The sequence below is a fragment of the Leptopilina boulardi genome, unplaced genomic scaffold, assembly GCF_019393585.1.
Source record: "Leptopilina boulardi isolate dan_hultmark-lab unplaced genomic scaffold, ZJU_Lbou_2.1 LbouV2_58, whole genome shotgun sequence".
NCBI classification, from domain to species: domain Eukaryota; kingdom Metazoa; phylum Arthropoda; class Insecta; order Hymenoptera; family Figitidae; genus Leptopilina; species Leptopilina boulardi.
The window spans coordinates 1,473,708-1,487,647 of NW_026138003.1; the positions used below are offsets into that span (position 1 = coordinate 1,473,708).

The 13,940-nt window shown below is 25.7% G+C and overlaps 2 protein-coding genes across 2 annotated transcripts; both read right to left on the bottom strand.

Moving 5' to 3' along the window:
- Positions 1–1,798: 1,798 nt before the first annotated feature.
- On the bottom strand, positions 1,799–8,092 carry LOC127290220 (WD repeat-containing protein 35). The gene is made up of 2 exons (XM_051318666.1): positions 8,010–8,092; positions 1,799–5,827 (listed from the first exon to the last, which is right to left on the bottom strand). The coding sequence occupies exon 2, from the start codon at positions 5,690–5,692 to the stop codon at positions 2,147–2,149; it is 3,546 nt and encodes a 1,181-aa protein (XP_051174623.1). The 5' UTR covers positions 5,693–5,827; positions 8,010–8,092; the 3' UTR covers positions 1,799–2,146.
- Positions 8,093–8,713: 621 nt separating this feature from the next.
- Positions 8,714–11,827, bottom strand: LOC127290226 (adenylate kinase). Its single transcript, XM_051318681.1, has 4 exons — positions 11,528–11,827; positions 10,873–11,109; positions 10,635–10,802; positions 8,714–10,245 (listed from the first exon to the last, which is right to left on the bottom strand). The coding sequence occupies exons 1-4, from the start codon at positions 11,630–11,632 to the stop codon at positions 10,006–10,008; spliced, it is 750 nt and encodes a 249-aa protein (XP_051174638.1). The 5' UTR covers positions 11,633–11,827; the 3' UTR covers positions 8,714–10,005.
- Between the last annotated feature and the right edge of the window lie 2,113 nt (positions 11,828–13,940).

Here is a 13,940-nt window from a genome sequence, read left to right on the forward strand (position 1 = left end):
GGATTTTCTATACTTTAAGATTAGTTATAAAAAAATTAAATTTAATTATTACATATAACAAATTCTTATCGTGTATATATTTTTCAATGCCATATTGTTATAAATAGGGCTTTCGTATATATAGATCTCAGGCTTACCATTATTATTATTATCTACAAGTTCAATAAATAAAAAAATTTTAAAGAATCAATGTTTTGACAAAATATTATAAAAAATTATGTAGATCAAAAATAATAATAATTTGCATAGAATTTTTTTTTTTTTTAATAGCTGATCAACTTTAAATGCTTTTACAAATTATTTTTTCATCTGAAAACAATTCAAAAATTAATAATTATTAATTATTATTATTATTATTAATTATTAATTAATTATTAAATTATTAATTAACAAAAATTATTTAAAACTGTCATATTCTTTTTGATTGAAATTGGCTTAAACAATGTTGACATTATGAACATTTTTTTCTTTTATCGAAATTTTAAACGCAGTAGTTCAACAAGTGCCCGAAGTTCTGAACGTTTAAATGAATGAAAGATTTGTTTACTACTTTTGTAACTTGAAATTATATTATCAAATATTGTCTACTGTATGTAAAAATAAATTAATAATTTTTTAAATGTTTAATATACTTTTTTTATTTTTCATTGCAGTAGTAATTTAAAAAAAAATTTGTACATCAAAAAAATGATTTCGTTCACTCGAACGTTCAAAACTTCAGGCACATAGTTCAACAAATTTTCTCTTTTATTATTTATACCATTTTTTAGAACGCCATATAAAAAAAACATTCTATTTTTTAAGAAATTAATTTTTTTTTTTGTTTTTTGATAAAGAATCTTATATTTCGTAAGTGTAGGATCATAAAAATGTTTTATGGATTTATAAGTTGATGAAGCGAAAAGATATCTATATGCAGAAAATAGAAAATATTATCTAATTATTATATAGTTGACTTATATATTTTTTAACGTGACTCGTGTAGGACAATTTGATAAAAAAAAAAAAATGTTATATATTATCAGAAAACTCATAAAAGTGCTTTATGAGCTTGTAATCACTAATACCGGAAAGATACATTCATAAAATAGAAAATATCTAATTATTTATTCGATGACTTGTATATTTTCGCAAGATTCTCATTATTTTAATACTTTATTAAATAATCTCTTAAAAAAAAGGTTAAAGTTCTCTTATGCAATGTTTCTAATTAAAAAGTTTGCCTTACTGGGTGTGATTTATTGTTTTTGCTATCATTTGATTACAATTTTTAGAATTTTAAAATTAATTAATTAATACACTTAATTACATGTTTATTAAATAATTTTTTTATTTCAATTTTAAATGATTTTTTTTATTAATTTTTAATTAAGTACAATTAAGAAAAAAAATGTTAAAATTGAATTAATAATCTTTTGAATCTTGTCTAAGAGAATGATAATCAATAATTCAGAATTATTACACTTTAACACAAGAAGATTTATTCAAATTATAAAATATTTTATTTAATTTTGCGAGACATAGTTTTCTCTTTTAATTATGAATTGTTATAGATAAATATAATTATAGAAGATTAAATTTTTTTAAACTTATAATTTAATTAATTATTTTTTAAATTAAACTCTTTTATAAATTCGCATATTTAATCATTGTAATATTCCTTTTTGAATGTTAAAATGAAACAATTTCTATTATATACTTTCAAGTGCATTTATTATTTAACAAATATTTATAACTATATTTATATTTTATGGACGGATTTGATACAATACTATTATTAATAGCTACATAAATTATATAAATTGTAAATTAAAATAGTGATCGATATCATCTTAATTATGAATAGTCTTTTTGGATATATGTCACTGGTGTAGTTCTAATTAAAGCTATTAATTTAGTTCAAACTGAAAATACTTTTATTACATAGATCAATATTCTTAATATAGGAAAATATATATGAATTTTTTCTAATGAAAATTATAATTTAAGAACATTTCTCGAAAATTTCGTGCAACAAAAATGAAATATTTTACTAATAAAAGAATACTATAATACTTAAAATAAAAAAATTTAAATATCACTGAAATTAAAAAAAAAACTGATAAAAATTAATTGTAAAAAAAATTATTTCTATCAATGAGGAAAATTACATGTATGTGATAGTACTGTGACATAAAGGACAGGCCCTGATATTAACGACATCTCGTTCAGAAGCCGCATGATGTTTGCAAACTGTACAAATCCAAGCTGTGTTTGGATCCATAATTGGTTTACCAGAAACAACACAAGCTGAAAATCTCGTCATACAATTAGGGCATGCAACACACCAATCAGGAATTAAACTTTCACAACTAACACATTCTGATTTAGTGCTACGTGTATCTTTTGGACTGTGTTTCATAAAGATATTTAAAGCCAATTCTTCATATTCTTCACGTATTGTATTAGAAATATTATCCAATGCTTCAAGTTTAATAAAAGCTTTTGAACATGTTGCAAATGCCTGATTGAGACAACTTGACAATGCCAATAAACAATATATATCTTCTGTTTCTAAAAAATCTTCATATTCACGTAGTCGTAATGCTGTTTTCATTGCCGAATCATAATCACCTTCATAAAGTTGTTTATGAGCGAGAAGTAAAAAATGATAAGCCTCAGCACCTCTCCAAGCAGTTTCAATAACTCGTGTATCTTCATTACTCTCCGAAAGTCCCATAATAATATTACTTCTCGTTCCTTTTGCAATTGGCGTACTATTTATATGATCTTCAATAAGTAATGCTGCCAAAACATAAGTTTTTTTCACTCTCAATGGATTTGTTCGCCCCTTCGCTTGTTCCACTGCTAATTTCATAAGCAATTTCGCTGCTTCCAAATGATAATTAGCTTTTTTATAAAGTTCAATTGCTTGTAATTTTTTTCCATTTGTTAATAAATGATTGGCATATTTATTTAACAATTCGCCAATTTGTGCCATTTTATATGTCTTGGCTAAATCAACAGCCTGATCCCAGTGATTTAAACGCACGCAAGTGTCTACTGCTTGCTTCACATCACCGTATTTAATATAAGCCGCAACTGCTTGAGAGCACATTCCAACGGAAGCCAACATTTTTGCCACACCCTTTAAAATAGGACTTTTGTCAGGCAATTGATCAACTGTTGTTGCCAACTCGTGATAATCTTCCAATTTATAATAACACTCAACTAGCTTCTCAAGATTTCGTCCTTTCTCATAATATTCCCTAGCACCTTGCCAATTTTGTCTTTCAGCAAAGTAGTCGCCAATTTTGTTAAAAGCATGCTCCATTTGTTTGTCAGAGCCACCAATACCCATTTTCATTAATTGAACAACACGAAAATAATCACCAAGTTTTTGTCGTAAATTAATTGCCAAATCTCTTCTATCTAAATCAAGATATAATTTTTCTGCCTCATTGTAATTACCAAGAAATGCTGCAATCTCTGCCTTTTTCAATTGATCATTGTGAATATTTCTCAGCCGTTTAATAAACTGAATTCCCAAATAATCTGTACAACGAACCATTGCATTTTCTGCTGTTTCTAAATCTAAATCTTTCAAAGCCGATTCGCCCAATAAACGCCAAAGTCGAGGATGTGGATTGTCCTGAATAAAATTATTAGCTTCCTTTAAACCAACTTTCGACAAAAGTTCTCTGGTATCTCTCAATGATTTCACTTCTAAATCAATCACCATTTCTGAATTTGTTTCCTCTGGTTTTTGTATCAATTCATCAAGAAGAACACAACGTATTTCTAAATCTTGAAATGAACAAATATAACCGGAACATGAGATCGGTTCTTCTGGATCTAAACCTCTAATAACGTACATTCTCGTCTTTTCCATAATTGCTATAAGAGAGGGATTATCTTGTGCCCAACACATTGCCCAAACATCTTTTCTCTCAAATTTACTGACATCCTCCTCTTCTTCGTCGGTGTTGAAATTTTTCTGTGTCTCTAAATCCAACATTGTTAAAATTCCCGCTTGGTCCATTATAGACGCTCTTGTAGAATTGCAATTAATTGCTATTTTAGCAGGCTTACTTGAAGTATTGTATCTATTTATCAAAGTCACTTGAGGAAGCGAATAACGTTGAATCATTCCCGATTCTCTACCCAATAGAAGAACTTTATCTGTAGCACAAATACAACAAATTGGATCCATTGTTGCTTTTGTATTAAGTGGAGTTTCAAATGTTCGATCTTTATCTAAATCTTGAATAACTTCCGTCACTCCCGTTGGTGTATCGTCAACATGATAAATTTTATCCTTTCTCATTCTTGCCGCATTCAAAACTGATATACGAGGTGTACGAAAATTCCAAATCAAAAAATTATTCTTAGAAGCTGCAATAACAGCATTATTTGTCATTGTCACATGTAATGGTTCTAAATCAGTAAACTTAGTATCAATTGGCGTCGATATTGTATTACAAACCATCAAAACAAATTCCTCCGATCCTTGAACTGGATCATTCCTAATAGCCAAGAGACAATGTTCTCCCTGTGATGTAATTGAAATCAATGATCGTACATATTTTGTACAACAAGTATTGTTACTTGTATTCCAGAAAGTAATGCATATTCCATCATTGCTGATTCTTTCATTTGTAAATACAACAGTGTTACTAAAATATGTCCATTTGTAATCGGGTCTTATATTTGCGAAATAAATATGCGAATCAACAGATAAAGAGACACGTAATGATCCCCCTTCCCAGGAACAACAAGTGACTTCTCTGCCAGGAATTTTCAAAGTCCTCACATGTTGACCGTGTGGAGTGTAAAATTGAATTGCATTTGATTCTTTACTATCACCAGTATTGAATCCTTGTATTATTCCAGTAACAGCAAGTAAAGAGCCATTACTATTCCAAGCGCACCAAACTGCTGCCATTCCTGTATTAATGACAATTGGATTTTCATCAGCTGTATCTCGAGTTAATTGAACTTTACCATTTTGATAGCATATTGCCAATGTTGGAAAATCCAAAGATGTATAGCCATTTTTACCATCATACCAATGCATTGCAACAATTGTCTGCGGCTGACCTGTATTCAATGGGACGATATTTAATTTCGTTAAAAATGTACCTTGATTATCGTAGAGATGTACCTCGCCTGTTTTTAAACCAAATAAAAGAAGTCTTCCATCAGGCGACCATTGAACTCCAGAAAGTGCTGTATTCTTTAAATCCTTACCCCAAATTCGACTTCCATCAACTGATCCAAGAATTACGGCACCATCTTCATAGACAATGCAAATTTTTTGACCATCTTGACTCCATGCCATTCCCTTTACCACTGATTTATTTCGATTATTTATCATCTCTTCATACCATGATCCTTTATATAACATCCAAACAATTATGACACCATTCTGATCGCTGGATGTTAATTTTTTGTATTCCTCGTTCCATGTTATCACTTGAACGTGACCATTGTGACCCTCTAAGGTTTGATTCATACTGAGATTATTGCCGGAAGCAACACCGCGAGTTTTATTACCACTACTTGATCCTGAAGTATTCCCATCGACACGAAGTACTTTTAGAAGACCATCTTCTCCTCCGACAGCAATGAAACCCTGTTTTTGATTCCATGAGATACAATTCAATCGATAGTTGTTGGGTATTGCAATTTTTTTACTTAGATAAACAAACATGTTTATATTTTTCTTTTTCTATAAATTATCTTCAAATTTTCATTGATTTGGAAATAATTTTACGCGTTGATATTCTCAGGGATAAATTTTTTTTGAGAGATTGCACATGGTTGCCGTCAGTTATGAATTCTGTACCTGAAAATTGAAAAAAAATATTTTAATTTATACATTTTGTAGAAAAAAAAACGTCGATGTAGTTCACTACGTTTATGATGAGTCAAACGTTCTAAATGTTCAAATAAATGAAATATTTTTTTCAATATGTAAATTATTAAAAATTATAATGGCAATGTAAAATTAAACAATTATTAAATTAATAACTTCTTTTTAGATATTTAAAACAATATTTTTGTAATAGAATTCGTACTTTAAAGAAGTTGCAAAAAAAATTTTGTTCATTTGAATATTCAAAACATTTGGATCATTTATGATCAACGATTCAACCAAAAAAATTTTTTTTTTTAGAAAAGAATAACATTTCTGGCCTACTAATTTGAAAAAAAATTGTTATTCAAGAAACATTGCAAAAATATTTTCAGGCAAAAAATTATAATAATTTACCTAACGAAATATTTTTTCTTCTAAGTGAAATTGAATTTCATCGACGTAAAAAAGAATTACTTAACAATATAATTATTGTTTACACTGACAAAAAATTTATTTCATTAATCTGAACCATATTTACAATTACAATCATAAATTTTCTTTTTTTAATTGCTACAAAATAGCTTCTCTTCCTTTTTTTTACGTCAGTGAAGTTCACATGAGCCAAAAGTTTTGAACATTCAAATGAACAAAATATTTTTTGAAATAAAAAAAAATTAAAGTTAAAAAATTAAAATTAAATTAAAAATTTAAAGTTGCAAAAAAAATTTTGTTCATTTGAACGTTCAAAATTTTTGGCTCATGAAGTTCACAAAACGTTTATGATCATAACGATTTAGAAGAAAAAATATTTTTCTATGCAAATTTTTATTATTTTTTATTAAAAAATTTTTTGCAACGTTTTTTGATCACGACGATGAAGTACGCAACGTTTATGATAAACAAATTTTTAAGAAATAATTTTTTAGAATGAAAAATTTTACAAATTTTTGCCTGAAAAATTAATTATTATTTTTTGAGTGAAAAATATTTTCTTTTTTCAATTGTTGATCATAAATGTTGTGAACTACACCGACATTTTTTTTTCTTGTAAAATTCCATAAGTTTTCCTTGATTTCCATATTTAAAAAAACGTCAAACAATAATTTAGTTAAATGAAAAATTAATCAAAAGCAAATTGGGTTAAATAAAAATTTAATAAAATAAATATTCTGTTAAATTAAAATTTTTGTCAAATGCAAATTTGGATACATTTCATTTGAAAGAAAATTCCGCCAAATATTAAATTTGTTTAAAGAAAAAATTTGCTTAAATATTATATTGTACGTATTTTTATTATATATTTTATGAATCAAGCACTTTTCGATGTAAAACATGAATATTAGTGAATAATTTCAATTCTATTCTATAATTTGCTTAAATGAAAAAATTCAAATTTGTTTAAATAAATATTCGATTGAATTGAAAATTTCTTTAAATAATAATAATAATTTAAATTTCGATTATATAATCAATAAATATTCGTGTATTACAAATTAGAGAAATTGAATAAAAATAAATTTTCATGACTTTTAGGGAAAAAAAATTTTTCTAATGAAATTCAGAGAAATTCAAAATTCTGTTTGGAAATCAAGGAAAAAAAATAAAAATTTTGAGGAAACCCTATTTAAATAGATATTTTTTGATTAATTCAGATAGTACTATTTATTTAAAACAAAAAAATATTCATATGATAATGGTCAAATTTTTTCAGTGTAGAAGTCGAAGGTGTTATTGTTTTTTTTTATTTTTTCTAGTTTTATTTAACCGGAAATATTTTTTAAAGTCCTAATTTCAAAATCGGAAAAATAAAAATTAAAAAAAAACAAACAAAAAAATAAAGTATAATATATCAATACTCAACAAAAGTAAAAATAGATATATGTATTTCAAATGTGAGGTTATGTAAAAAAGTTTTAACATATACAATGTATACAAAATTACTGACTCAGTTTAAAGAAATATGAAATAAATTATAAGACACGAAAATTAAAATATCGATCTGCATATTAAAATACAATGAACTTGATTACATTATTATTGATTTTAATGAAATACTACATATAATGATTGAAAGTAGATTTTAACAAATGAAATTCTAATAAGATAGTGGAAACTAAATTAATTAAAAGTACTGAAATTGATCCTAAATGAAAAAAAACTGAAAACTTACAAATAAATCCGTAAATTATTAAAATCAATTTATTTTGTTTACATGCCTTTGACAGTTGACGTGTTGTTGTGTTAACGTGACTGTGTGAAGTTAACTGCGTACTGCGAAATGTATCACTCGAGTCTCGAGATTCTCGAACGCGTATCGATTGTTTTTAAAATGCAGGCATTTTTCACTTGTCTCAATAACACCGGTCTTGTTCTTTTATCAAAAGTGTTTTATCTTTTTATTGACAAAATGAATTGTGTATTTGCGTTTATTTTGAATAGTCGGGAGTGTTTAATCGTGATTAAAGTACATTATTTTTTATTTACGTTCAATAAATCAATGTGTGTTCGATAGTTGAATATGCGATTGAATTTATGGTAAATTTTGGTTAGAATTATTTTTCGTGCGACTTTCAATTCAGACAATGAAGAGTTGATTAAGGTATACTTTTAATGTCTTTATTATCATTTTAAATGTATTATCATATAATATTGCAATATATTCTAAATTTATGTTAGGTAATATTTTCCTTAGAAAATTAATTTTCATTTTTATATATATATATATATATATATATATATATATATATAGGTTATGACAATTAACTTAAATTAAAATTTCGCTAAAGTTAACCTCAATGACAGGTATCGTGTATTTGAAACTAATTTAATCTAACATTATCTTTAATTTGGGATAACTTAAGATATAATTGAAACTTATTATTTTGTTTAGGCTTTATTAATTTTTACATTTTTCCATACATTGTATAATATTTCTGTACACATTGTCTGTAACACTTTAACAAAAGTTTGTTCTTTTACTATAGGTAAATTAATCGACTATAATTCTATAGGCATATTTGTGAAATTTGCGTAGGCATGCAAGAGGCACGTTTTTATATATTTTTTTTTTTTACATGCTGACCACTCATATTTAAGAAAAAAATCCTTACAAATGTACATTCGAAAACAAATAAACTTTCATAATAATTCATATTTGATTACAAAAATAGTTTGTACAACATTGTATAGTGTGCGAAATAATAATTTTTAAATAAATATACAATAATAAATCGAGATCCACAAACTGACTATAAAAAATAGAATACAAAATAATTATTCAAAACTTTAATCTCTAAATATATATCTTATATATTGAATGAAAAATTGATTTTTTTGGAGTGTAATCAAATTTTTTAAAACACTCATAGATGTTATAATACATCACGCAGGTACAAATGAAGGGTAAATTAATATTAGGCAAATTATATAATCAATTGAATTCAGATCTTTGATCCTGAAATAGAATCTGTCTCTTTGAATAAAATGAAGGTTATATGACGACAATGGTCAGCTTTTTTTTTTGTCGATAAATTCTCAGTGCTTTATATACTATTTCTTTTTAAATATGCCTCCAATTATGCAAAATAAACAGCACCATGCAATTCGATTTTCTAAATACATATTAATTTATTTGTGTTTCTAAAATAAATTTCTATCGCTTTTTAAAGATTTGTTTTTAATCAGGTCGCTAAGTTCGATTTTTAATTCTCAACAAGAATTAAATTTTGTTATACCATTTCCCTGTAAGTACAACGCGATTCTAACAAAATAATTATTTATATATTTTTGTTTTGTATATATTTAGCAAAGCGTGCCATTAACAATTTTTTTTTTCTTTTTAATCCAAATCCATCATTTTTCCCACAAAAATTTTACATCAGTGAAAACTAGTCATTGTGCTATTAAAGTTGTGTAAGCTAATTTAGACAATTATTTCGTTCAAGTTGAAATATCAACTTATTTTTTCAATGTATTGAAATTGAGCGAATATTACACTGCTATCTGGAATTATTTCTTCTGGAATATCACTACTTATCATTAAACACGACATTTTTTTTTTCTCGTGAAACTAAATTTTCTCGTAAACTTTACAAATAATTGTTCTGATGTTAAAAGTTTACGGACAGATACTTTTTGGTTTTTTTTTTTTTTTTATGCACATGTTATTAAGAGAAAAGCCGACTGAAGAAGCTTTTTGGTTGATCCTTTCTAATCGAATTCATAAAAATTTTATCAATATCACGAAAAACTTGTTCGCTAGTTTTTGTTGCATTTACGTAATTATGAATTCCCTGAAGAGCATAGTAGTCGACTAGAGGTTGAGTTTGTGTATGATAGTTAGCCAATCGTTTCTTCAATGTTTCTGCATTGTCATCTGACCTTTTTATTAGAGGCTCACCTGTCACCTTTATCAAGAAATAGATTATTAATATTTGCAAATAATATACAAAAGTATTTAGAAAATAATTTAAATTATAAAATATTTTCATTTAGTGATAAATTCTAAATGTATGGAATAAAAAAAAAAGAGAGAGAAAAATTTGCAACTAATATCAATCTTGTTATTTGAAAGACTATCAATTTTGAATAAAGGTCAACAGATAACTTCATCAATGAATAAATAGCTTATAAATAGTTTGAAAATTGCTAATCATTTTTTAAAACAAATTTTATAAAATTTAACTAAATCATTTTTCTTTTCTTTTTTTTTTTTTTTTTTTAATAATAAACGCTTTGGCAATAGATAAATAATATTCCTTATCATTTGTTTTAAAATCATTTCTAAAAATCTTACATCGTCTTTCATGTGGACTTTAGGTGGAGCAAATTCTTCATGATAGGATCGTCCACTTGTTGGATGTACTAATCTGCCAGTAATTCTCTTAACTAAAAGATTATCATCAATTCCAAATTCAATGACTGCGTCAAGTTTTGTTTTTCTTTTATTAAGCATCTCATCTAACTAAAAATAAATTGAATTTCAGTATATAGTCTATAGAGATATGGAAAATAGATTAGTCCTTCATTTTTACCTTTTCTGCTTGAGGTACAGTTCTTGGAAAACCATCTAAGAGAAAACCACGTTTACATTCAGGTGTATCCAGTGTCTTATCAATCATATCAACCACAAGGTCATCACTCACTAATTTTCCTTCTTCCATTATGGTCTTGACTTTTTTTCCAATTGCTGATCCCGATTTAATTTCCGCCCTCAACATGTCTCCTGTTGATAAATGGCAAACGCAATACCTGTCCTTCAAAATAGGAGCCTGCAATTCAATTCAATTTTTTTTTTTTTTTTATTAAATATTCTCATAATTGACAATTAATGTCTAGAAAAATTCTAACTCACTTATTTTGTATTTTAAAACTTCAATATTAAAGGTACAATTTTTACACACTGTTAAATAAATTTATCACATGTATCTGTAAATATGATTCTATTTGTAAACTTCAATTCTTATTACATAATTAGCTAATAAAAACTGGTATATTAAACATTTTTTTTCCTGTATTTCATTTCTCAATTAAAGAAAAAAAGTCTTATTTTTTTCTTTTGAATAATGAGTGCGATACTTGACATAATTTTCATCAATGATAATATAAAAATTTAGCTAGAAATTGATTTCTTTTTTTTTTTTTTTAATATGGGTACAAAGTACATTTAAACATTAAGTGATAAATTACCTGAGTGCCTTTACCACTGCCGGGTGGACCAAGTAACACAGCATTTATTCCTCGAGGAGGAGTTTCTAGTTTTTCTTTTGGAACTTCTTGTGCACTGGGAGCCATTTTCGTTGATAATTGTATATAGTTTGTTTTTTGTTAAAGGAAAAAAATAAATATTAATTTTATAATTAAAAATTATAAAGAGGAAATTATAGCAGCCTCACTGGAGAATAGTTGTACAGACGCTGGCTATAATGAACACAAATGAACAATAATGAATGGACGCTTGTCGTCGGTCGTGGCACAAAATGATTTGTATCTTTGCTCCCTCTAGAGTTTATTCCCAGAATTAAGTGTTGACCTTATTTGAAATGTAAATCAGAAAACTTCCGAATCAGTCCGAATATTTTGCGAAAAGAAAAAAATAATATCAATTAAATTTTTTTTTTTTTCAAACTTTCATTAAGAAATGTTTAATTATCTATTTTAGAGATAATTTTTTAGTGGATAAAAATAAAACAAAAAATTAATAATTTGTAATTTAAAATTTTTTTAAATAGGAATTTTTTAAAATTCTTAATCTGAATATTTCATACGTAATAAAAGAGAATATTACTAATTGTTTATTATTTCAATATTAAATTTAATATATATATATATGATGTATTCCACCACAGTTTTCTGAGGCTCTCAAATTGAGACCATAAACAGCATCAAAACGTTGCATTATCAACAATTTGATACACTTTATGGTCTTAATTTGAAATCCTCAAAAGACTTGTGACGCCAAACTGTAAGTCCATCTGCAATTGCATCTCCGATTTTTTTGAGATTTTTTTTTTCTTTTAGTACTAATTGAGACTAGCTTCAATGAATTTTTTCAATTTTATTTAGCAAGCCGTTTTCGAGTTATGGAATTTTTAAAATTGGAGAATTTTCATGAGTTTTAATTTTTGAACGCTCATAACTTCCTTAAAAATGCATCAATTTTATAAGTCTTTTTTTTCAAAATATTTGTTTTTAAACGTACTTTTCAACAAAAAAATCAAAATTTTTTTTTCAAACGATATTACTATCAAATTTTTGAGTTTTAATGATAAAAAGTCATTTTTCTCATTTGATGTACTGATCGATTTTTTTTTCAAAATTCTTTTAAAAGAACTACTTCTTTTTACGAAACTTTTAAGCCTAGTCCGATAATGGGTAAACAATTTTTACAATATTTTCGGAATTTTTCAAAAAAATTTGGAATTTTTTAAAAATATTTTTGGTTTTGTTTTATACTACGTACTTTTATGTATTTTTATGCACTGATTACGAAAATTATAGTGACAATACCAAAAAATTTGATTTTTATGGTGAAAACCATAAAAAAGTCCCAAAATTTATTGTTTTTTTTGGTAAAATATGCAAAATTAAAAAAATTTGTTCAAACAAAAGTTATAGATCTTATTAAAATATTTTCCCTAATAAACGAAAAAAACCATAAATTTTGAGACTTTTTTTATGGTTTTCACCATAAAAATCAAATTTTTGGGTATTGTCACTATGATTTTCGTAGTCAGGGAATCAAAATACATAAAAGTACGTAGTATAAAACAAAACCAAAAATATTTTTAAAAAATTCAAAATTCAAAAATTTTTGAAAAATTCCAAAAATATTGTAAAAATTGTTTGCCCATTATCGGACTAGGCTTAAAAGTTTCGTAAAAAAACTCAAAAATTTGACAGTAATATCGTTTGAAAACATAATTTCGATTTTTTTGTTGAAAAGTACGTTTAAAAACAAATATTTTGAAAAAAAGACTTTTAAAATTGATGAATTTTTAAGGAAGTTATGAGCATTCAAAAATTAAAAGTCATGAAAATTTCCAATTTTAAAAATTCCATAACTCGAAAACGGCTTGTTAAAAAAATTTGAAAAAATTCATGGAAGCTAGTTTCAATTAGTACTAAAAGAAAAAAAAATCTCAAAAATTTCGGAGATGCAATTGCAGATGGACTTACACTTTGGCGTGGAATACATTATATATATATATATATATAGTATATAGGAAGAGTAGTAATAATTGAAAAAAAAAATTTTTTTTTGGCATTTCTGCAATTGTTTATTTACATTGTGTTAATTCGCTCATTATAACAATTTCTTATACAAGAGAATGGAATTTTTCTTTATAAATTTGCCAAACTTTTCCGCATCCAATGCATTTTGTAATAAACATTATTATTTATCCAAGCTCTTTTTTTTATACTTCTGTTCTGTAATATTACAATTTAATATTATTATTTTTATATTACAATCCAATTTTCAAAAAATGACATCTGAAAAATTTATTTTTTTTATATTTTCATGAAGTTCGTGGATTAGTTATTATTATTATTATTATTATTATTATTATTCTATATTGTCATGATGAATATGAAGATTGAT

Coding starts and splice junctions, on each gene's coding strand:
- LOC127290220 (XM_051318666.1), bottom strand. CDS start 5,692: ATGTTTGTTTATCTAAGTAAAAAAATTGCAATACCCAACAACTATCGA.
- LOC127290226 (XM_051318681.1), bottom strand. CDS start 11,632: ATGGCTCCCAGTGCACAAGAAGTTCCAAAAGAAAAACTAGAAACTCCT. Junction 10,803..10,872: donor CTGTACCTCAAGCAGAAAAG/GTAAAAATGAAG, acceptor ATTTATTTTTAG/TTAGATGAGATGCTTAATAA. Junction 10,246..10,634: donor AAGTCCACATGAAAGACGAT/GTAAGATTTTTA, acceptor TTCTTGATAAAG/GTGACAGGTGAGCCTCTAAT.